The sequence below is a fragment of the Dama dama genome, chromosome 33 (assembly GCF_033118175.1).
Source record: "Dama dama isolate Ldn47 chromosome 33, ASM3311817v1, whole genome shotgun sequence".
NCBI lineage: Eukaryota > Metazoa > Chordata > Mammalia > Artiodactyla > Cervidae > Dama > Dama dama.
The window spans coordinates 57245526-57270284 of NC_083713.1; the positions used below are offsets into that span (position 1 = coordinate 57245526).

At 36.1% G+C, this 24759-nt stretch overlaps 1 protein-coding gene across 1 annotated transcript in view; it reads left to right on the plus strand.

Moving 5' to 3' along the window:
- The window catches only part of LRP1B (LDL receptor related protein 1B), a 1867078-nt gene that overhangs the window by 976531 nt on the left and 865788 nt on the right, over positions 1-24759 (plus strand). Inside the window, exon 12 of the mRNA XM_061135390.1 lies at positions 22193-22373. Within this exon, the coding sequence (XP_060991373.1) occupies positions 22193-22373 (181 nt within the window). The remainder of the gene's footprint in view (positions 1-22192; positions 22374-24759) is intronic.

Consider the following 24759-nt stretch of genomic DNA (forward strand, 5'->3'; position numbering starts at 1 on the left):
AAGGAAAAAAATGTAGTTTGTTTCATAGTGCTTTAAAAGATTTTAAGGTAAATTATTGAATCAAATATTTAAAATATTAAGGAGATAATTAAAATTATTGAAACTGTTAATCTCAACTAATATATGTTCTTTTGTGTAATTTGATGAAATTTTAAAATAATTTTATAATAATTATAAAGGAATAAATTCCTTTATAAATATATATGTACATATGCATTTTGTATAAATATTATATATATTTGACATTGTATATATATATAATGCTCCTTCAGTTTAACAGTAATTATTTTTATAAATTTAATGACTGAATTTTTACAAATTTCAGTACTTGAAATATTTTAAACCAATTTAAATCTGACCAATTGGCAAAATCTATTAGTAATGGGCTTTCCTGGTGGTTCAGATAGTAAAGAATCTCTCTGCAATGCAGGAGACCTGAGTTCAATTCCTGGGTAGGCAAGATTCCCTGAAGAGGGGGGTAGCAACCTATTCCAACATTCTTGCCTGGGGAATTCCATGGACAGAGGAGCCTGGCAGGCTACATTCTGTGGGGTCACAGAGTCGGATTAGGACTGAGTGATTAACACTCACTTTTCACTTTTCAATTTTTTTTATTAATAACAATAGCACTTACTAAGCTTCTAATATGCACCCAACATTTCATATAAGATATCCTGAATCCTCATGCTAAGCTTTGAATGTAAGAAATATATATATATATATATATATATATATATATATTTTTTTTTTTTTTTTTTTTTTTTGCTAAAGTTAGGAACCTAAATCTTCTAGGAATTAAAGAAATTTCTTTTAAAATTCAACTGGTTTGGTGCTAAGCTAGCATTTGAACCTATCTGGTTGCAAAATTCCCAAGTGCCATCTTCCTTATAAGAAGTCATATTTCCCCTAGTTATGCTGTTCATAAATTACCACAGGTTGGGGATAGTTATGGAGCTTCCCTGATAGCTCAGATAGTAAAGAATCTGCCTGCAATGTGGGAGTCTTGGGTTTGATCCCTAAGTCAGGAACATCCCTTGGAGAATGGGATGATTATAAAACAATTAGTTACAGAAATTTGGAAATGAAAATGTCCTTCCATATGGTGGTAAGATAATACAGAAGTTAAATGAGCAGGTGCAGAAGTCAAAGTATCTAAACTGGGATTCTGGTCCATCACTTAGTTATATGAGCTTGTGAAGGTTATGTAAACTCTCTGAAACTTTGTCTACTACATCTGTATAATGGGAAAACTTGTTCTCAGTTGTTCTGAGGACTGGGAACCACGATGTTTCTAAGGCGCTTAGTACATGGTACATAATAAAGAAATGATGGCCGTGTGTGTGTGTGTGTGTGTGTGTGTGTGTGTTATTTTATACATTTTACATAGGAAGCCAAATGGATTCAGAGAAGATATATCATTTGCCCAAAGTCTAGTGGATAATTAGCAATAGAATTGTAACTAATATCCCCATCTCACAATTTATATAACCATCCAAGTATTTAGTATGTTCTAAATTGTTGTTGTTTTAGACTTTAAGCTGTGTCCAAATCTTTTGTGATGCTATGGACTGTAGCCCACCAGATTTCTCTGTCCGTGGGATTCTCCAGGCAGGAATACCGGAGTGGGTTGCCATTGCCTACTACAGGTGATTTTTTTGATCCAAGGATCGAACCCATGTATCCTACTTATCAGGCAGATTCTTTACCACCAAGCTACTTGGGAAGACTAAAATGTTTTAAATGCTAAATAATAAATACAAAATCATCTTTAAAATAAGTAAGTTCTACAATAATTATGTTCTAGAAAACTGTGAAGTTCAGATTAATTTGAGTGTTTAAATACATGGATAAGAAACAACTTTCCTAATTGTTGTCAGGGATCCTGGGGATGGTAAACGAGATGAGATAAAAAATGATTATTATAATTGCTATACATTCTTTAGAAAAAAATTATATAAGATCTACAAAGATATTCAGTTCAGTTCAGCTGAATTCAGTTGCTCAGTCATGCCCGACTCTTTGCGACCCCATGAATCACAGCATGCCAGGCCTCCCTGTCCATCACCAACTCCCGGAGTTGACTCAAACTCATGCCCATCGAGTCGGTGATGCCAGCCAGCCATGTCATTCTCTGTCGTCTCCTTCTCCTCCTGCCCCCAATCTCTCCCAGCATCAGGGTCTTTTCCAATGAGTCAACTCTTTGCATGAGGTGGCCAAAGTACTGGAGCTTCAGCTTCAGCATCAGTCCTTCCAATGAACACCCAGGACTGATCTCCTTTAGGATGGACTGGTTGGATCTCCTTGCAGTCCAAGGGACTCTCAAGAGTCTTCTCCAACACCACAGTTCAAAAGCATCAATTTTTCGGCGCTCAGCTTTCTTCACAGTCCAACTCTCACATCCATACATGACCACTGGAAAAACCATAGCCTTGACCAGACAGACCTTTGTTGGCAAAGTAATGCTTCTGCTTTTTAATATGCTATCTAGGTTGGTCATAACTTTCCCTCCAAGGAGCAAGCGTCTTTTAATTTCATGGCTGCAGTCACCATCTGCAGTGATTTTGGATCCCCAAAAAATAAAGTCTGACACTGTTTCCACTGTCTCCCCATCTATTTCCCATGAGGTGATGGAGCCAGATGCCATGATCTCAGTTTTCTGAATGTTAAGCTTTAAGTCAACTTTTTTACTCTCCTCATTCACTTTTATCAAGAGGCTTTTTAGTTCCTCTTCACTTTTCTGCCATAAGGGTGGTATCTGCATATCTGCATATCTGAGGTTATTGATATTTCCCCCGGCAATCTTCATTCCAGGTTGTGCTTCTTCCAGCCCAACGTTTCTCATGATGTACTCTGCATATATGTTAAATAAGCAGGGTGACAATATACAGCCTTGACATACTCCTTTCCCTATGTGGAACCAGTCTGTTGTTCTATGTCCAATTCTAACTGTTGCTTCCTGACCTGCATACAGATTTCTCAGCAGGCAGGTCAGGTGGTCTGATACTCCCATCTCTTTCAGAATTTTCCACAGTTTATTGTGATCCACACAGTCGAAGGCTTTGGCGTAGTCAATAAAGCAGAAATAGATATTTTTCTGGAACTCTCTTGCTTTTTTGATGATCCAATGGGTGTTGGTAACTTAATCTCTGCTTCCTCTGCCTTTTCTAAAGCCACCTTGAACATCTGGAAGTTCTCGGTTCACGTATTGCTGAAGACTGGCTTGGAGAATTTTGAGCATTACTTTACTAGCGTGTGAGATAAGTGCAATTGTGCGGTAGTTTGAGCATTCTTTGGGATTGCCTTTTTTAGGGATTGGAATGAAAACTGACCTTTTCCAGTCCTGTGGCCACTGCTGAGTTTTCCAAATTTGCTGGCATACTGAGTGCAGTACTTTCACAGCATCATCTTTCAGGATTTGAAATAGCTCAACTGGAATTCCATCATGTCCACTAGCTTTGTTTGTGGTGATGCTTTCTAAGGCCCACTTGACTTCACATTCCAGGATGTCTGGCTCTAGGTGAGTGATCACACCATTGTGATTATCTGGGTCATGAAGATCTTTTTTGTACAGTTCTTCTGTGTATTCTTGCCACCGCTTCTTAATATCTTCTGCTTCTTTAGGTCCATACTATTTCTGTCTTTTATCGACCCCATCTTTGCCTGAAATGTTCCCTTGGTATCTCTAATTTTCTTGAAGAGATCTCTAGACTTTCTCATTCTGTTGTTTTCCTTCATTTCTTTGCATTGATGGCTGAGAAAGGCTTTTTTTATCTCTCCTGGCTATTCTTTGGAACTCTGCATTCAAATGGGAATATCTTTCCTTTTCTCCTTTGCTTTTTGCTTCTCTTCTTTTCATAGCTATCTGTAAGGCCTCCTCAGACAACCATTTTGCCTTTTTGCATTTCTTTTCCACGGGGATGGTCTTGATCCCTGTCTCCTGTACAATGTCATGAACCTCTGTCCATAGTTCATCAGGTTCTCTCTCTATCAGATCTAGTCCCTTTAATCTATTTCTCACTTCCACTGTGTAGTCATAAGCGATTTGATTTAGGTCATACCTGAATGGTCTAGTGGTTTTCCCTACTTTCTTCAGTTTAAGTCTGAGATTGGCAATAAGGAGTTCATAATCTGAGCCACAGTCAGCTCCTGGTCTTATTTTTGCTGACTGTATAGAGCTTCTTCATCTTTGGCTGCAAAGAATATGATCAATATGATTTCGGTGTTGACCATCTGGTGATGTCCATGGTAGAGTCTTCTCTTGTGTTGTTGGAAGAGGGTGTTTGCTATGACCAGTGCGTTCTCTTGGCAAAACTCTATTAGCCTTTGCCCTGCTTCATTCCGTACTCCAAGGCCAAATTTGCCAGGTGTTTCTTGACTTCCTACTTTTGCATTCCAGTCCCCTATAATGAAAAGGACATCTTTTTTGGGTGTTAGTTCTAAAAGGTCTTGTAGGTCGTCATAGAACCTTTCAACTTCAGCTTCTTCAGCGTTACTGGTTGGGGCATAGGCTTGGATTACCGTGATATTGAATGGTTTGCCTTGGAAACGAACAGAGATCATTCTGTCATTTTTGAGATTGCATCCAAGTAGTGCATTTTGGACTCTCTTGTTGACCATGATGGCTACTCCATTTCTTCTAAGGGATTCCTGCCCACAGTAGTAGATACAGTGGTCATCTGAGTTAAATTCACCCAATCCAGTCCATTTTAGTTCACTGATTCCTAGAATGTTGACATTCACTCTTGCCACCTCCTGTTTGACCACTTCCAATTTGCCTTGATTCATGGACCTAACATTCCAGGTTCCTATGCAATACTGCTCTTTACAACATCTGACCTTGCTTCTATCACCAGCCACATCCACAACTGGGTATTGTTTTTGCTTTGGCTCCATCCCTTCATTCTTTCTGGAGTTATTTCTGCACTGATCTCCAGTAGCGTAGTGGGCACCTACCGAGCTGGGGAGTTCTTCTTTCAGTATCCTATCATTTTGCCTTCTCATACTGTTCATGGGATTCTCAAGGTATGAATACTAAAGTGGTTTGCCATTCCCTTCTCCAGTTGACCACATTCTGTCAGACCTCTCCACCATGACCCGATGCCTAGTTTCAAACTATAAGCACCTTAATTATGAAAAGACAAATTATTTATTAAACAGCTCTTGAGGTTGCTCTTGGAATATTAGACAATTTGCTATGACAGTGGTACTCAATTTTCTATCTTATCTCAGAGATTTTTTTCCCCTTACTCTTTGTTTTTTGTCTGTTTTTGTTTACTTTCCCCTTACTCTTTGAATTAAAGACTGTTGCCCTGTAGTAGCAGAATATAAATAACTCTTTATTGAATAAAATTTACCTGTCCTTGCATTACTGGCATTCCAAATTCACTAGTACATTCAACTTTAGAATATCAAGAATGGTAATTATTCATTCCAGTATTCTTGCCTGGGAAATCCCAGGGATGGAGAAGCTGGGTAGGCTACAGTCCATGGAGTCACAAAAGAGTTGGACACAACTTAGTGACTAAGCAACAATGACAAAAACAACATGGGCTTGGTAATGATTAAAATAATAAAAATACATCCCTCATAAGGGAAAAAAAAAAGGAAACTATTTACTTCTTATTGATCTTTTCATCACATAACATTTTTTAAGTAGTAATATTTTAATCATCCAGGATATTTGCTAAAAAAGAAACACTTTCCAAATTTTGCTTTTGAAGCTCCTGAGAATACTGGTGGCATATGTCAAACCATGGGGTGTGATATATCTTTAGCATAATTAAGAAATATGTCTCCATATGAAAATCTGTGTATGTTCATATGTGTGATATTTCTCTCTGATTCAGTTATTTGTAGGTGGCACCTATGAAAAACAAAATGTTTTTTATGGTTCCACGTATTTGAGTATTTGAAAGGCAGGAGCAGCAGCAGTAGATAAACTGAGAATTTAATTTTTCTTCTAGGTATTTGGCACTGTGTGGAAATACAGGAATGATAATCATATTGAAACATTAAAGAGTATTCTTCACTGATATTCTGGAGTAAATAAGCTAATCACACGCACATTCCCAATTCCCTGTTATTTTTTCCATCCCTTGGATTTGTAGTGCTTAATTTATTCATTCTTTTTTTTTTAAATTTTATAAATATTTACCAAGCCTTTAGTATTGATCTCTACTAGGAGTGTCAAGGATAAATGATACTTGTATCCTGTCTCCTGTTCCCTAGAGGCAATTGGAAATGTTGGCTTGTTGATACTTTACGAAAGTTAGCAAGGCAATAGGTGGAAAGTATCAAGAATGGGACACAGATATAGTTCTAAGGGAGTTTAGTGGACAGATGAATTTCACAGGGATAATAAGAAAAGATTTATGTAGCAGACAAAATGTTAATTTGGCCTTAAAAGAGGATAAGGATTTAGAAAATGGAAAAATGAAAAAAAAAAAAAGTAAACTATTTACTTCTTATTGACTTTTTCATCACATAGCATTTTTTAAGTAGTAATATTTTTGTCATCCAGGTACTCTTATTATAAAAATTCTCATAAAGACTAAAACGAAAGGAAGCAGAAAAGTGGATTTCTCTCTGACACAAAAGTCCATGTTTTCTCTAGAACAGCACAGCAATTTGCTGAAAGTAGTATCATCCAATGCAGAAGCCTGGATCATACAGCTTATAAAAGGGTTAGTGGAAAATAATTACAGAAGGCATTGTGTGTCATTCAGAGGAAAGTTGAAATTATTCATGAGGTATTTGTGAGTCATTCACTTATGTGCTCATTCAAACAATTAATATTTACTAAGATAATTTTATATATATAAGTAATGTTCTAAGTTCTGGAAATTTACCAGCGAACAAAACAGATAATATCTTGTAAAAATATATTGGAAAATATCTTGAAAGCACAGGTTTCATAGATGACTTAAAGAGGGAAAGTATAACCCTAAATTCATCAAGATATTTTATTTTTGACAGAAGTCTTGTTTGCTTCCCAGATTTGCAATAGCAAACTAGCCTATGGTATCTGTTTATACATGACCAGTTTTATTTGGTTCCAGCCTCACACCTATCCTAGGAAACTGTATTATGTGTACTTACACCTTTTTTTTTTTTTTTTGAACTCATACCTTTTGTGTATCCCTGTGTGTGCCACACCTTTCCCCCCAAGAAAGAAAAGGTTAAAGAAATGATACCTACTCAGACCTTCCTTAAATGAAATATATCATCTCTTTTCTCTTTTACCTATTACTTTTTATTTTCTATTCACTATTCCTATGCAATTGGAAAGAATCAAAGTTCCTGTAAAAATATGCATTTTGGCTCTGAGTTTTTCAGATTTTTGTTGTTTAGTCACTAATTCATATCCAACTCTTTGCGACCCCCATGGACTATAGCCCACTAGGTTCCTCTGTCCATGGGGTTTTTCCAGGCAAGAATACTGGAGTGAGTTGCCATTTCCTTCTCTAGATTTTTTCAGATATAAAACAATAAATCAGCTATTGTCCAGTGTAATATGTAATATTTAGACAAATTGAATGAATGTATTTTAATGCTACTACTATATTTTGTGGGTGGTAATAGTCTGATAATGGTATGAAATTTTGATACACATTTGTTTTCTTCTTTGGTTAGTACACATCTGCTTCCACAGGATAGCTGTGCTTCCCTGGCTCCAAAATTAGCACTTTTTGCCTCTGTTACTAAAACAAGTTTTCATAAACCTTTATTGTACATTTTGCATCAGAGTTACCTTGATATTTTAGCTGTTAGGGTGTTTAACTTCTCTCAAACAGGGGAATTTCAAATAGTAAAATTTAGCTCACAATTGTTTCAAGTAAAATACAATATGTACCTTTTTTTCATATTAAAAAATGTATCTGGGGATATACATTAAAAATATCATTCTGAGATAAATGTTCCCAATATATGTGTCCCAATGTTTATCCATGAAATGTTTACCATTTTTCCTTTTACAGTATTTTTTATATATGAAATTACAATGAAATTTAGTCCACTCAGAGACTGCATATTTTTTAAAGAGCACAGTATTTTGTATAGCTACTGTACTAGCTACACATATCTAATTTAATATTCTTTCACAATTTTACCACAAACATATTGCAAAGAACTTTTCATTTGATGGCAAGAAAATTCATATTTATAGAATTCAAAATGAACTAAAAAAGTTTGAGATTTATCATTTATTTACTTTCAAGGTAGAACTCCAACCTCATAGAGCAGGGGTAATTTTGTTTTCCAAACAAAACAAAGGATATTGGCAATATATGGAATCATTTTTTGTTGTCATAACTGGCAAGGAGGTGCTCCTAGAACTTGGTAGATGGAGACTGGGGGTGCTAACATCATGCCATGTTCAGTACAGTCTCCTATAACAAAGAATCATCAGGCCCCCCATGTCAGTAGTGCCCAAATATGAGTATCGGCATAATTGCCCTGGTTCCTGGTCAGTCCCCAAGTCTCACAGGGCAGTGTCATGGGCCTGGATGGATGCTAAGCATGGACTTGGTTGTGCTGTGGCCAAGGAACCCACTGAGTGGGCATAAGCACTTTTTGAACAAACAGTCGACAATGGTGCAAATAGAAAACTTTCAAGTCTCCTGTCTTGTAGAGTGAACAGTTTCACAGTAGGTGCCCTGTGGTCACATTTCGTCCTTTATGTGACTGTTACAGATGATATTCAATATCAGAAGACAGACAAGCCTTACTGTTCACCCCACTCAGCAGCAAGGTTCAGGGAGACTCTAGGTCCTTCAGGGACTGCCTCTCCCAAAACCTACACACAAAACCCTGGAAATAAAGACATATCATCATTAAAAAATCACTTATCTCTATAGTTCATGAGGATTTTGCATGTAATCATCTGAAAAATATTCCACTTAAGTACTTGTAAATTCACAGGGGAAAACAACAACAGCAACACATTCTTTGTTTTCCTTCTCTATAAACCATAATGCCCCTGAGGCTCTTTCCTGAAATCTCTTTGTCATCTCCTGAAAGCTCTGGGTGTGGCTCCACCCTCAGATATTTGCATTTCCTGTTCCTTGTGTCTGGGATGCTCTTCCATCAGATGTCCCCTTGCTTCCTTGCTTCTCTTCTTTACCTCTCAGAGGTCTTTGCTTACAGACTGCCTCCTCAGACAGTCCTTGCTGGCCAACTCATCTCAAATTGTACATCTACACATATTCACCACCTAAATCCTTACCACCATTCTCTGGTTACTTGTTTTCTTTAGTACTTATCCTAGGTATATAGTGAAAGTCGCTCAGTCATGTCCAACTCTTTGCAACCCCATTGACTATAGCCTGCCAGGTTCCTCTGTCCATGAAATTCTTCAGGCCAGAATACTGGAGTGGTAGCCATTCCCTTTTCCAGAGGATCTTCCCAACCCAGGGATCGAGCCCAAGTCTCCTGCATTGCAGGCGGATTCTTTAACATCAGAACCACCAGGAAAGCCGATCCTAAGTATATATTGTTTGTTTATTGTCTTGTTATAAGAATGTAAGCTTCGAGGTATCAGAGGTGTTTGTTTATTTCATTCTTTGATAGGCCCTTATGGTTTAGAACAGTGCCTGGCTTATAATAGATATGCAAGGAATATGCATTAAGTGGATGAATGGGGCCTTTTATTTGGCTGTCATTACTTCCCCTGGTGGCTCAGACAGTAAAGAATCCACCTTCAATGCAGGAGATTGGGATTCAGTCTGTAGGTTTGGAAGATCTCCTAGAGAAGGGAATGACAACTCACTCCAGCATTCTTGCCTGGGAAAATCCCATGGACAGAGGAGCCTGATGGGCTACAGTCCATGGAGTCACAGAATCCGACAAAGCTGAGCAACTAACACTTTCACTTTGAAAATAGTAATTAAACTGATTAAACACAACCAATGATGATTGAAGAATGATTCTTTTTTCTAAAATAAGGGATAGTAAGTTGAATGATTATTATTATTCTTTGATTATCTTAAGTCACTTTGATATTTACTGAAATTGTTCTAAAAAAGAGCTTCTCTGATGACTTTTCAGAAATCTAAAATGTTACATATTTTCATAATTCATTTGAACTTTGTTACTGTTCAGTCACTTGGTCATGTCCAACTCTTTGTGACCCTATGAACTAAAGCACTCCAGGCTTCCCTTTTCTTCACCATCTCCTGGAGCATGCTCAAACTCATGTCCATTGAGTCAGTGATGCCATCCAACCTCATCCTCTGTTGTCCCCTTCTCCTTTTGCCTTCAGTCTTTCCCAGCATCAGAGTTTTTTCTAATGAGTTGGCTCTTCACATCAGGAGGTGAAACTTTGGAGCTTCAACTTCAGCATCAGTCCTTCCAGTGAATATTCAGGGTTGATTTCCTTTAGGATTGACTGGTTTGATCTCCTTGCTGTCCAAGAGACTCTAGAGAGTCTTCTCCAGCACCACAATTCAAAAGCATCCATTATTTGGCACTCAGCTTTCTTTCTGGTCCAACTCTCACATGTGTACATGACTACTGGAAAAACCATAGCTTTGACTAGAAGGACTTTTGTCAGTAGAGTAATGTCTCTGTTTTTTAATACACTGTCTATGTTGATCATAGCTTTTTTTGCAAGGAGCAATCATCTTTTAATTTCATGGCTTCATTTTACTTAAGTAACATTTTTAATAAAAATATTATTTTTAGTTAATATACATAAGACATCCTTGTCTTAAACTTTCCCAGACTCTCCAAATGAACATATCATTTGCTTGCAGTTTCAAGGTTTACTTATACAGTTTCATATCTACCTTGAATGAATTTATACTATATACTTATTTGTGTAAATTATTTAGCATTAATTTTCTATATCAATTTTCTGTGGAATCATAAGGATTCATTTAGCTCACCACACCAAAACTGTTAGAAAATATAGCATTAATATTGCTATTTTAACTATTTCCCTCTTCTACAATTATGCTACAGCTAACCTTTAACATCTTCTTTATAATTTGCTGTTGTTCAGTTGCTCAGTCATGTCCAACTCTTTGTGACCCCATGGACTATAGCATCCATGACTTTCCAGTTCTTTACAATCTCGTGGAGTTTGCTCAAACTCATGTCCATCGAATCAGTAATTCCATCCAAACGTCTCTTCTTCTGTTGCTCCCTTCTCCTTCTGTCTTCAGTCTTTCTCGGCATCAGATTCTTTTCTAGTGAGTCAGCTCTTACCATCATGTGGCCAAACTACTGGAGCCTCAGCTACAGCATCAGTCCTTTCAATGAATACTCAGGGTTGATTTTCTTTCGGATTGACTGGTTTGATCTCCTTGCTGTCCAAGGGACTCTCAAGAGTATTCTCCAGCACCACAGCACAAAAGTATCAATTCTTTGGTGCTCAGCCTTTTTTATGGTCCAACTCTCGTATCTGTACATGACTACTGGAAAAATCATAGCTTTGACTAGATGGACCTTTTTTGGCAAAGCAGTGTCTATGCTTTTTAATACACTGTCTAGGTTTGTCATAGTTTTTCTTGCAAGAAGCAAGTGTCTTTTAATTTCATGGCTATAGTCACCATCTGCAGTGATTTTGGAACCCCCTAAAATAAAGTCTCCCACTGTTTCCATTGTTTCCCCATCTATTTGCCCTGAAATGATGGGACCAGATCCATGATCTTCATTTCTGAAAGTTTAATTTTGAGCCAGATTTTTCACTCTCTTTTACCTTCATCAAGAGGCTCTTTAGTTCCTCTTCACTTTCTGCCATAACAGTGTTGTTATTTGCATATCTGAGGTTATTGATATTTCTCCTGGCAATCTTGATTCCAGCTTGAGCATTATCCCACCTAGCATTTCACATGATGTACTCTGCATATAAGTTAAATAAGCAGGGTGACAGTATACAGCCTTGACATACCCCTTTCCCAATTTGGAACCAGTCTGTTGTTCCATGTCTGGTTCTAACTGTTGCTTCTTGACCTGCATACAGGTTTCTCAGGAGGCAGGTAAGGCAGGTCTGGTATTCCCATTCTTTGAAGAATTTTCCACAGTTTGTTGTGATCCACAGAAAGGCTTTAGCCTAGTCAATAAAGCAGAAGTAGGTGTTTTTCAGGAATTCTCTTGCTTTTTCTATGATCCAACAGATGTTGGCAGTTTGATCTCTGGTTCCCCTGCCTTTTCTAAATTCAGTTTGTACATCTGAAAGTTCTTCATTTATGTATTGTTGTAGTCTGGCTTGAAAGATTTTGAGCATAATCTTGCTAGCATGTGAAATGATTGCAATTGTGGGGGAGCTTGAACAATCTTTGGCATTGCCCTTCTTTGTGATTGGAATGAAAACTGACCTTTTCCAGTCCTGTGACTTCATGTTACAAATAATAATATATTTTTATATTACAAATAGTATATTCTTTATATTACAAATAATATTTGTATTACTTGTATTTACAAAACCATTCATTCTTTTATTTGATTAAATTTTTAAAAATTAATTTTGAACTACTTTTATTTAGTTTGGTGGAAAAACTACAAAATAGTATAGAGATTTTTTGATATCCCTCACACAGTTTTCCTAATAGTAACATATTACCTAATAAGACAATTATCAAGAGTAGAGAATTAGTGTTGATACAGCCCTACTAAAAACCTTACTCAGTTTAAAAAAATAAAAAAAAACCTTACTCAGTTTCTCCAGTTTTTCCATCATGAATTTAGTAATTATATTTTCTCAGTTTTGTGTATACTATAGCAATGTCTCAATTTTTCCTTGTTTATTTTAATATTTGACTCCCATTATACAGACATTTATTGAAACTCTACATTATCAGCCATCTACTACATTTAGGTAAGAAGTCAAATCTGCAGTTTATTGAGAATAATGTTTTGATTGGAAGGTTGTTAAATCCTCCTTTCCTTCAGTAATCTTACTTATCTCTACTCCTTTCTCTTTCATGTCCCACTGTTTCCTGCTAATAAATTGTTGCTTATGTTAACTTTCTTTGGCTCTTGCTTCAGTTTATAATTTTTCTTTTTACAATGCTAGAGATCCAACTTTATAGTGGATAGGTACATTGGAACATGAATCATATTTCCAGACTGACTGAATTGACTACTAACTAAATGTGGGTCCCTGTGAATAACTTTACTTTCCAGGTTGTTGGTTTTTTTTTTTTTTTTCCATGATTGGTAGATCTAGATGTTGGACTATATGATTCTCATGTATCTGTAGTCTCTAAGCTATGGCTGACTCTTTTGCAATCCCATGGGCTTTAGTCCACAAGGCTCCTCTGTCCATGGGATTTCCCAGGCAAAAATACTGTAGTAGGTTGACATTTCCTTCTCCAGGGGAAAGAATCAAACTTGTGTCCCCTGAATTGCAGGCTGACTCTTTCCTACTAAGCCACCAGGGAAGCTCCATATGATTCTCTAGCTGCCTTTAGTCTATGAAATACCAGATTTAAAACTAGATCCCTGCCTAGTTTTATTATTGCATCTTCCCCTGATTCACTGCTTCAGTTTTATAAGGCTACCTGTGGACTAAAGAGGGTTATGACTGTATGCATTTTCCTGGGTAGCTATATAAACTTATTGTGAGATAAATTACTATTAAGTACTTGACTTCCTTTATCTCATTTACCTATTATCCACATATGTATTTTGCCTATCATTTTCCCACTAGGTACTAATGAGGGTCTGAAATAAGTACACTTTTGATAATTTAATATGTTAAGCTAATCTCCAGGAAGATGGTTGGATGGGATGACGCATTTGTTCTTTATCCTGGTTATTATAAGTATAATGGAGATGTACAGCCTCTGACTTTTAAACTCAACTCGAAATTTAATGGTCACTGTCTTTCACTAAACATGATGCCTAAGAAAAGTGTGTTTCTTTTCAAATTTCAATAAAAATTATCAACTGAAGTGACATCTGTTTGGATGTTTAAATGACCAAATTGAAAAATATGAAACATATTAGAAAATATAGTTAGTGAAAACATCACTTTTTATGAAATGAGATTGTTCAAGTGACTTTTAATAGAGTTTCTTTTTCATTTAATAGAGATGGAGTAATTTAGTATTAGTGCAGTAAGTTCCAAAGTATTGTCTTTTTACAAATTATAACCACTTCAAAGGACTAAATGGAATATTCAAGAATATCTCCAATATTTTATGTTCAGATGTTGAAGCAATTTTTACTCTCTTCTCTCTCTCTCTTGGGCTTCCCTGGTGGCTCAGAGGGTAAAGCATCTGCTTGGAATGTGGGAGACCCAGGTTCATTCCCCGGGTCGGGAAGATCCCCTGGAGAAGGAAACTGGCAACCCACTCCAGTACTCTTGCCTGGAAAATTCCATGGATGGAGGAGACTGGTAAGCTGCAGTCCATGGAATCACAGAGTCGCACACGACTGAGCAACTTCACTTCTCTATCTCTCTTGCTAAGTGGATGGAATTGGGTAGCAAAAGGTTGTTAACAGAAGTTAGCAGCAAAAGCTTTTCCAGATCACAGGCATGGCAGTGATGTATTAGGATTCTCTGGATGAACAGGACCTATAGATTGTATACATAAAGAAGAAGAATTAGAGATATACACTTAAAGAATTGTCTCACACAGTTGTGGAGAATAACAAGTCCAAAATCAACAGGATAGAATGACAGGTTGTAGATGCAGGAAAAGTTGGTGATATTGCTGCTTGAATCCAAAGACAGTTTAGAAGCCAAATTCCTTCTTCCTCAGGAGACCTTAGTCTGCTTTCTCTTAAAGTCTTCAACTGATTGGATTAGATCAACCTACATTATGGAGAGTAATCTGCTCTATTTAAATTGCATTGATTTAAATGTTGATATCATCTAATAGTACCTTCACAGAAATATCTGGACTGATATTTAACTGAATTTCTGTGTACTATGCCCTGACCAAATTGACTTATAAGTTAGTTATCACACATAGCTAGTCAAACAATATAAAGTGTGGTAGTGTAAATCAATAGAGAATTCCCATAGAGCTGTAGCCTGGAACCCAGATTGTTATTTACAGTCGTGTTCATATACTTCTTTACTTCATCTGCATTGTTAAAAACATAAATTATAACTTTTTAGGATCTTTTCTTGGGAGACACTTCTCCATGGATCTCTCAGATTTCTGTGTATCTTAGAGGAAGGCACCAATTGCCTTTTGTTCTGAAATATTCTAACAAGGATGTTTGCATAGAACAGAAACTTGGAAGAAGAGGTAGAACATCCATCTGGTGCAATTAAGCAAGGCTGGCTTATTACCCATTAGAAAATACTGGGTTTTATCAATTCAGAATTCTTCTCCTATGTAATGCAGCCCACTGTGTGTGAAGGCATCCACATAGGCCCATCCCATTTGGGATTGTGGACTAAAGGGACACCAGTCTGCTGATGACCATGCTGCAAGCTGTGCCACACCTGAACTACAAGTTTTGTGTCATCCACCATCATCCCTGAAACAGAAACATGCTAACTTGAAAGCTTGAAAGTAGGGTAAAAATCTCAGTTCCTAACAGGCTTTAATATGTTTCATTTTACTCATCACTTTAGATTATTGTTTTGGTAAGTATGGTACATACTGTGACATTCTCTTTATGCTCATATATGTTCATTATTTGGAGAAGGAAAAGGCAACCCACTCCAGTATTCTTACCTGGAAAATCCCATGATCGGAGGAGCCTGATAGGTTACAGTCCATGGGGTCGCAAAGAATCAGACACGACTAAGCGACTTCACTTGTGCTCATTATTGCATCAAAGACGAAATATCTGAATGTCATAGAGAGACCACCTGTATCACCTTCTCCCCAGACTGAAAATAAAAACATGTTTTTTGTTTTTTTTAAGGAAATCACTGTGGCATTGTATTCTGTTCATCTGAAAATCAAGACCCCTATATGCACTTTACATATCTTTTTGAATAAAACAGCAAAATACTTTGTTTCCATTGTGAGTAGCTTGTGTATTCACCCTCCTCAACCTAATAAATGAACTGAGGAAGGACCTGGAATGAAAATGAGGATGAGAACATCAGCCCCAGCTAGCCACTGGGGACAGATAATACAGAAAACTTTAGTCTGGCCGAGTACTCCTGTAACCTTATGAGACAGAAAATTCAGTAGGCAAACATTATTGCCACAGTGTTAATGAAATGAACTTCATTCACACATGTCAGATACATATGAGCTAGGACACCTAAGTGAAGTGAAGTCACTGAGTTGTGTCCAACTCTTTGCAACCCCGTGGACTGTAGCCAACCAGGCTCCTCCGTCCATGGGATTCTCCAGGCAAGAGTACTGGAGTGGATTGCCATTTCCTTCTCCAGGGGCTCTTCCCAACACAGGGATCGAACTTAGGTCTCCCGCATTGCAAGCAGACGCTTTAACCTCTGAGCCACCAGGGAAGCCCTAAGGCCTTATTGAAATGCACAGTAAGAATTTGTATTAATTGAACTATAGGAATATGAGGCAGGAGAGTTGTCCAAGCAGTAACTCTGAGGCATGATAAGGCACCCCTGTCTCTGAATGTGTCTACATTTGTAGGGCACTTTCAGTTATTTAAGGCATGTAGTCATACTTTGCACTCATGCCAACACTTCTGGAATTTGAATACTTTGCTCTAACTCAGAAAAATAATGTTCATACTAAGGATAGAAAAACTTGAATACATTAGAAAAATCTAGGCCCTGTGTTTTAATAGTGGCAGTTATGGGGTGTAATATCCAATTAATTCCTTACAATATTAATCAAATTATTTTGTAAAGCATTAAGACTTATGCATTAATCTGGAGATACGACCTATACACCTTAAGGAAACTAAAGCCATTGCTCACAACCTTAGCCATTTATTTATTTATTTTTTATCTTGGACCCATTTTTAAAAGTGGAAGATTTCATTTTAACTATAAGAACTGTAATACTTCTTTTCCACAAATATATAATATCTAAATAATAATAATGCTTTGGTTTTAGAATATATTTCCCAACTTCTTTTTAAATGCTTATTTTACCTAATCCTAGATATTACATTAATTAAATAGCTTTCTGTTTTATTTTAAATCTACATAATTATTCCTTTCCATTTACATATGTTTAATTATCTCTTATTGATCTTCATTTCATGTATGGTAGGTATCACTTGTAGGAAATAACAATACTACTGTCAAGAATTTTTCACTTGAGTGAAAAAATCTAGATTTTCATGGAGATGCATATTTTTCTAACACACTATTATATATTGTGTCTATTTATAAAAGTTATTCTTGAAATACTAGAGCAATGTTTACAAAGAAAAAGTAATGAAAAAGCTAATAATTTGAGTCAAATAATATGTTAATCTTAAGTATTCACAGAGTACATGAAAAGTCTATTTTCAACCTGAATTATATAGATAAGTGTCTCGATTCTTTACTTTAAAGGGGACATACAGACATAATCTCAATCTATTAAAAAATTAAAAGAAGCCATTATTATTGGAATTTTTGTTATTTGAAAAACTACAAGTTCCTTCCTATTGATAAATGAAAATGGGTATTTTTTTGAAGCATAAGGAAGATTTTTGACCAGATTTTTTAAAAAGGTCATGATTTTGTTTGCCATTAGTTGTGTACTGCTGATGATGCTGACGAGGTACTGAATGTTGATTTTGGAGTGAAGGCTACTTCAACTCTTACCCAAAGGTATCAAAGCAATCTACTCTGGCAAGTTTCTTTTTAACAAACAATTTTCTTTTGAACAGTCACGTGTTTCCTTGAACTAGCAGCTAGTGTCTCTATAGTTACCTATGCTTGTTTGGAAGTTCAGTGTCATAAACCTTCATATGCTACTGATCACCTAGTTGAAGGTTTCTTGTTAGGGAGTTCCAAATAGTTATCAGGCAAGTCTCAACCAAACCCTCTTGAATAAAAGATTAGATGTATATAAAACTAATGTTTTAGTTTTTCATCCAAGTCATAAGTTAAAGGAATATGCCAAATGATATAAAGGTAGAGTTTTACCTTACCAGTGTATATTTGTTGAGAAAAGGATTCATTGATTGTTCAGGCTTTGTCCTACAATTATAAGAGAGGAAATTTCTCTGTGTCCAGTTAAAGATAGCCTAAAAAACATTCCAAGTGGCACACAGATTAATTTTTTACTTTTTTTAATCTTAAAATTTACATTCAGCTTCATTCTTTCCAGAAGAGAAAAACAGACACACACAAAAATAATATTAAAAAACATTTTAAGCTAATTGAGTCACTTCTGTCTCAAAGACAGATACTTAAAGAGATTATAATAATAGTGATACTGTTAGTAATAACATTCATAGCAACATTTATATGGTATTAATTATGTAGCACATATTATTTTTAAGAATTTTGCATATATTAATGAATTTAATCCTCAAAACAATCCTATGCATTAAACACCATCATTACACCCATCTTAAAGATCAGGTGTAACTTGTTCCATTAGAGAATAAATGAGTGTCAGAGCCTCCGAAGTGTGGTTCAAAAACTTGTGATTCTAATCTCTACTTTATGCAGTTCAAACATTTCATTTTTCAAAGACAAAAACAAACCAATTAGAGACAGTTTCTTCCCACATTCTGCTTTTTAGAATTCCATTCTATTCCACTCTATTTATTCACTACTGATTCTGCATATCCTATTTCTAATTAAATTTGGCCATTGGTCAAAATGCAGGAAATCATTACTGAATAACCATTTTAAAAGAGAAAAGCATAAGGTATATTCCTATCAAAAAAGCCCAAATATATGTACATTTTTAATCCTGATGAATTAATAAAAACTAACATGTGTTGAGAATTTACAATATCGCAGGCAGTATGCTAAGTATTTTACATGCAGTAGCTAATTTATGTCTTGTTATCATCTCACAAGAATAGGTGCTATTATTATCATCCCTTTTTAAATGGAAAAAATTAAGGATCAGAATGACTGAATTGCTTACCCAAGTGTCAGAAACAAAATTTCAATCATATAATGCTATAACTGCTTTGTATAAAAGAGAAAAGTGTCAAGTCGATTTCAAAAGATGTTTTAAAAGTGCAAAGGTTTTTAAAGAAGAAAGTTTCCATGCTGAAATGGATTTCGGATGTAATATAAATTTTGAAAACCAATAATCAAGATAAAAACCAGCCACAGACTATGATAAATAGAAAAGAGGAACCAGCTATTCTTTTCCATTATGCTAGAACAGGAGAGTGTTCAGTAGAATTAACCATCAATAAGGTAAAGACAAAATTAAACCTTTTTTCTAAGCATAGGCACAATTAACCTGTGAAAATTACTCATATTGGTTGGTAATGAAGCAGATAGGTTAGTGAAATTGAGAACATATCACTCTAATGAGATTTTCAGTTAGATCAAATCACACATTGGATTAGTTATCCTGAGCTAGAGCTCATGCTAATTAGCAAAATGGGTCACAAAAGAAAATTTTATATTCCCAAGGCCAGAGGGCCATGATTAAAGAATATGATGAGTCAATATTTATGACATCTATATATGAGGCAATATCATGCAGATGGGCACAATAAAGGAAAAAATGGAATGGACTTAACAGAAGCAGAAGACATTAAGAAGAGGTGGCAAGAATACACAGAAGAACTATACAAAAAGGATCTTCACAACCCAGATAATCACAATGGTGTGATCGCCAACCTAGAGCCAGACATTCTGAAATGAGAAGTCAAGTGGGCCTTAGGAAGTGTCACTAGAAACAAAGCTAGTAGAGGTGGTAGAATTCCAGTTGAGCTATTTCAAATCCTAAAAGATGATGTTGTGAAAGTGCTGTATTCAATATGCCAGCAAATTTGGAAAACTCAGCACTGGCCACAGGACTGGAAAAGGTCAGTTTTCATTCCAATCCCAAGGAAAAGTAATCCCAAAGAATGCTCAAACTACCACACAATTGCACTCATCTCACACGCTAGTAAAGTAATGCTCAATATTCTCCAAGCCAGGCTTCAACAGTATGTGAATCATGAACTTCCAGATATTCAAGTTGAATTTAGAAAAGGTAGAGGAAGCAGAGATCAAATTTCCAACATCTGTTGGATCATTGGAAAAGCAAGAGAGTTCCAGAAAAATATCTACTTTTGCTTTATTGACTATGCCAAAGCCTTTGACTGGGTGGACCACAACAAACTGTGGAAAATTCTTAAAGAAATGGGAATACCAAACCACCTGACCTGCCTCTTGAGAAATCTGTATGCAGGTCAGGAAGCAACAGTTAGAACTGGACATGAAACAACAGACTGGTTCCAAATAGGAAAAGGAGTACGTCAAGGCTGTATATTGTCACCCTGCTTATTTAACTTATATGCAGAGTACATCATGAGAAACACTGGGCTTGATGAAGCACAAGCTGGAATGAAGATTGCCTGGAGAAATATCAATAACCTCAGATATGCAGATGACACCACCCGTGTGGCAGAAAGTGAAGAGGAACTTAAGACCCTCTTGATTAATGTGAAAGAGGAGAGTGAAAAAGTTGGCTTAAAACTCAACATTCAGAAAACTAAGATCCTAGCATCTGGTCCCATCACTTCATGGAAAATAGATGGGGAAACAGTGGAAACAGTGACAGACTTTATTTTTGGGGGGGCTCCAAAATCACTGCAGGTGGTGATTGCAGCCATGAAATTAAAAGACACTTGCTCCTTGGAAGGAAAGTTATGACCAACCTAGACAGCATATTATAAAGCAGAGACATTACTTTTCCAATAAAGGTCCTTCTAGTCAAGACTATGGTTTTTCCAGTAGTCATGTGTGGATGTGTGAGCTGGACTATAAACAGAACTGAGTGCCAAAGAATTGATGCTTTTGAACTGTGGTGTTGGTCCCTTGGACTGCAAGGAGATCCAACCAGTCCATCCTCAAGGAAATCAGTCCTGAATATTCTTTGGAAGGACTGATGTTGAAGCTGAAACTCCAATACTTTGGCCACCTGATGTGAAGAGCTGACTCATTGGAAAAGACCCTGATGCTGGGAAAGATTGAAGGTGGGAGGAGAAGGGGATGACAGATGATGGGATGGTTGGATGGCATCACCAACTCAATGGACTTGAGTTTGAGTAAGATTCGGGAGTTGGTGATGGGCAGGGAGGCCTGGCGTGCTGCAGTCCATGGGGTCGCAGAGTCAGACATGACCGAGCAACTGCAGTGAACTGTCATGTAGGTTTCCCAGGAATGTGTGAATGCGCGTCTCTGTCTCTGATGTACTCCTACCTGTTGTTGTGTCCAGCAAGTGCCAGTTCTTTATCTCACACCACAAGGAAAAGAGACAATGGTTTTCTGGGTTTTTAAAGAAGTGAAGGAGTTCACCGTAATTTTTTCTGCCATAGAGGAACAGAGTTATATTTATGATGTGTACAATTTGAAAAGTGCTTTACAAAATGGCTAAAAGTGAGGAAAAGACCATAGAACGAGTGTAGTTATAAAAATCTCTACATTGGGGATCTATTCTACTGCTATTATGTACTAATAGACTGTCAACCTTCATTGATAAGCATTAGAGTTTACCTTTCTATAAAGATTTGAATTAGGGGAGCTCAAACGATTGTATGTTTAGAGTATTCCTTTAAGTTATCAGTGCTTATCTCTTAGAGGAGCCAGTAACGCTGTCCTTTTTCAAAATAAGTCGAGAATATATTTTAACACTTCTTTGAGTTCACTCTTCCTGCAGTTCCATGGAGACAACCTGTTCTGGGCTTTCAAAGATGTTCTTCCACTGAACCTCTTCATCTTTTGGCAAAATGGCATTTGCATTGTTTTGGTTATTCACATTATATATTACGTGTTTAAACCTGCTTACTTTTGAAAAAAAAAAAAAACCTGCTTACTTTTGAACATGCTATCTGATCACGTTACTTGACATTTTACTTCTGAACAGCCTATAAAACTATATTTTTATTCTGAAGACTCATTTTCACCCTTTTATCTCTCATCATATATTTTCCTATTCTTTGGCAGATCACTGTTTCAATTAAAATATCTCAAGAAAGGGCCTGTTATTCACATAAAATGATGTTCAAAACAAAAGTGAAATCTGTTCTATGGGATGATATTGGCAAAACCTCACTCTAAAAGAATTTATGGATCAGAATGTATTCCTTTTACAATTAAACTTTTTATTAAGTAGAACACAAGTAGTGAACAGTAATATAAAATCTGTTTCTTTCTTGTTTTTGCTTTTTGCAGATCTGGATAATGTGGAGGGCATTGCTGTGGATTGGATAGGAAATAACCTGTACTGGACAAACGATGGCCACAGGAAGACCATTAATGTGGCCAGGCTAGAGAAGGCTTCTCAGAGTCGGAAGACTCTCTTAGAGGGAGAAATGTCCCACCCCAGAGGGATTGTGGTGGATCCTGTTAGCGGGTATGAGATGTTTGATCAGCTTTATATAAAGAAAATGATGCTAGATAGTTTGTTTTTTTTCATACCCAGAAGAAGTACATTTTATTCCACATGTGCATTCACATATCAATGACCTGATTAGGAAAAGTTACTCATTTAATGATTTCCTCTCCTAGAAAATGTGCTAAGTAAACTTACCTAAATGCATTGAACTGATATAGATTATTTGTATTAAGAATATATTTACTTGATTTATTCTGACAAGCACCATTATTCTCCATTTTAGATGGACTGACACCAAGATAAGTAATTCAAACCAACAAATCAATTGATTTAACTTTTAAGTAAAGGCTATTGAAATTTAATGTATTAAAAGAATAGCAACTCTTTGTTATTCATTTACTAAGGACCATGCATTGTATTAAATAGGTTACTATGCTCTGTCCATGATTCCCTATAATAGTCCTCTGAATTAGTTGCTATTCTCGTTCTTGTTTTACAGAGAAATTGGTAACAAATCTGCAAAAAAATTTTGATTATTAAGAAACTGGATAGATATTTAAACCCAAGACTTTATTCAAAACCACTTTACTGTGCTACTCTTGATTAGTCTAGATTGGGAATCATATAATTTTAGATATAACCAAAGTTTTCACATAGTGACATCATTTTATAATAGTAGGTGCTACTTTCTTTAGGATGGATTATTTTGTGCTATTCATGGGAATATATTTTCCTTATAATTTTGCTCAGAGCTAACCTGAATACAAATAATACTGTATGTATGAAAATATTGGGAAAAAATGTGAAAATTCCTAATAGAATCTCAGAATGAAATGAGTGGCATGCATAATTTACATGTTCAGTTTTTGTCTGTGGTTTTTATCCCCTTCATAGCTTGTATTTCAGTGTTTCACAATAGGATTACAAAATTTGTTTTTTATACTGTATCATAAACATACAAAAGATAATTGACTAGGAAGCACATGACTCACTTGTAATTTGAGATCACCAGATTTCTGTTCCTAAAACTGTATTGGGATTAGCTCCAGATACAATCAGGGTGCTTCTTTCTAGGCTGACCTAATCAGCAGGTGAACTAACTGAATTTTTGTAAGGCATAATTATAAAGTAATATCAGTGGTTTTATGTGTGGACTTTTTAAATTTCTATTTTATTCTTGGACTTTTAAAGCAAGTCATCTCAAAATAAATAAATAAAACAAGTCATCTCTCTGACCTTAAACCAAGGCAATCCTAATATTAAAAGAAAATATTTATTCCACATTTTCTAAATTTCCTTGAGGCAAGATGTTTCAAATATATCTTAAAACAAAATCTTCTTTCTCAGTATTCTGTTAGAGGAAAATATTTTCCAATAGAATTAAAGGGTTTTTCAGGTACTCAGGGAAATGACACTGAGCAGAGGTTGTGGAACCAGATGATTTGGAAGGAAATTCAGGGGTCACTAGTCCTGCCTCTCTCTTCAGATTCAGAAATCCATTGTAACACTTCCCTAAGAGGCAAGCATCCAGTTTAGATTTGAAACCTATAGCATGTAAATACATGATTCAAAACATTTAGGGACAAATCTGATAGGACATTTTTTCTTTTCATTAAGTCAATATCTGCATCCCAGTAGAACCTATCTACCAGCTAATTCTGTATTTGCCTCTAATGCTGCAAAGAATGACTCTTCTACTTCTCCCATCAGACAGATTTTTAAGTAGAATACTGCTGTCATACACCAACCTAAAAAACAGACATGAACATGTATATATGCATGTATGTATACATGTGTATACATACATGGAATACATATGTGTATACCACATATACACACATTTTTCTTGTAAAAATATACTACACTCAGACTGCCGCACTAGAACTATGATAGTTAACAAAACAGGCATAGTCTTAGCCCTCATGGAGCATTTTGTGTTATCTGCAAACTAGGGAATGGGGAGATGCAACAGTAAATAAGTACCAAGTGAACAATTAATGTAATTTCTAGAGACCAAAGAAATGGAATCAAACAAGCATGTTAAGGCGAAGGAGACTAACAGAAAACTGTTTAAATCGGTTTGCTGAAAAGTCTCTTTAACGTGCCATCATTTCAGTTGAAACTTTGTTTAGAGAAGGAGCAAGCCTTGGAGAGTGAGGGAAAGCGTTCAGATCAAGAAAATGGTACAGCTGAAGATTTTCAGTGGTTATATGAACTGCAATGAAGACAGTGGGACTGGTTGTAGATGGCAACTGGGAAAGTTACTGAAGGTACAATCTTAAAGAAAGCAGGGCCTTGTGTACCATGATGAGAACTTTGTTCTTAAGTGCCAGTGTAAAACAGAGTTGTGATATCATCAGTTTATATTAAAAAAGCAAACTATTCTTACTATTCTGTGGCAAAT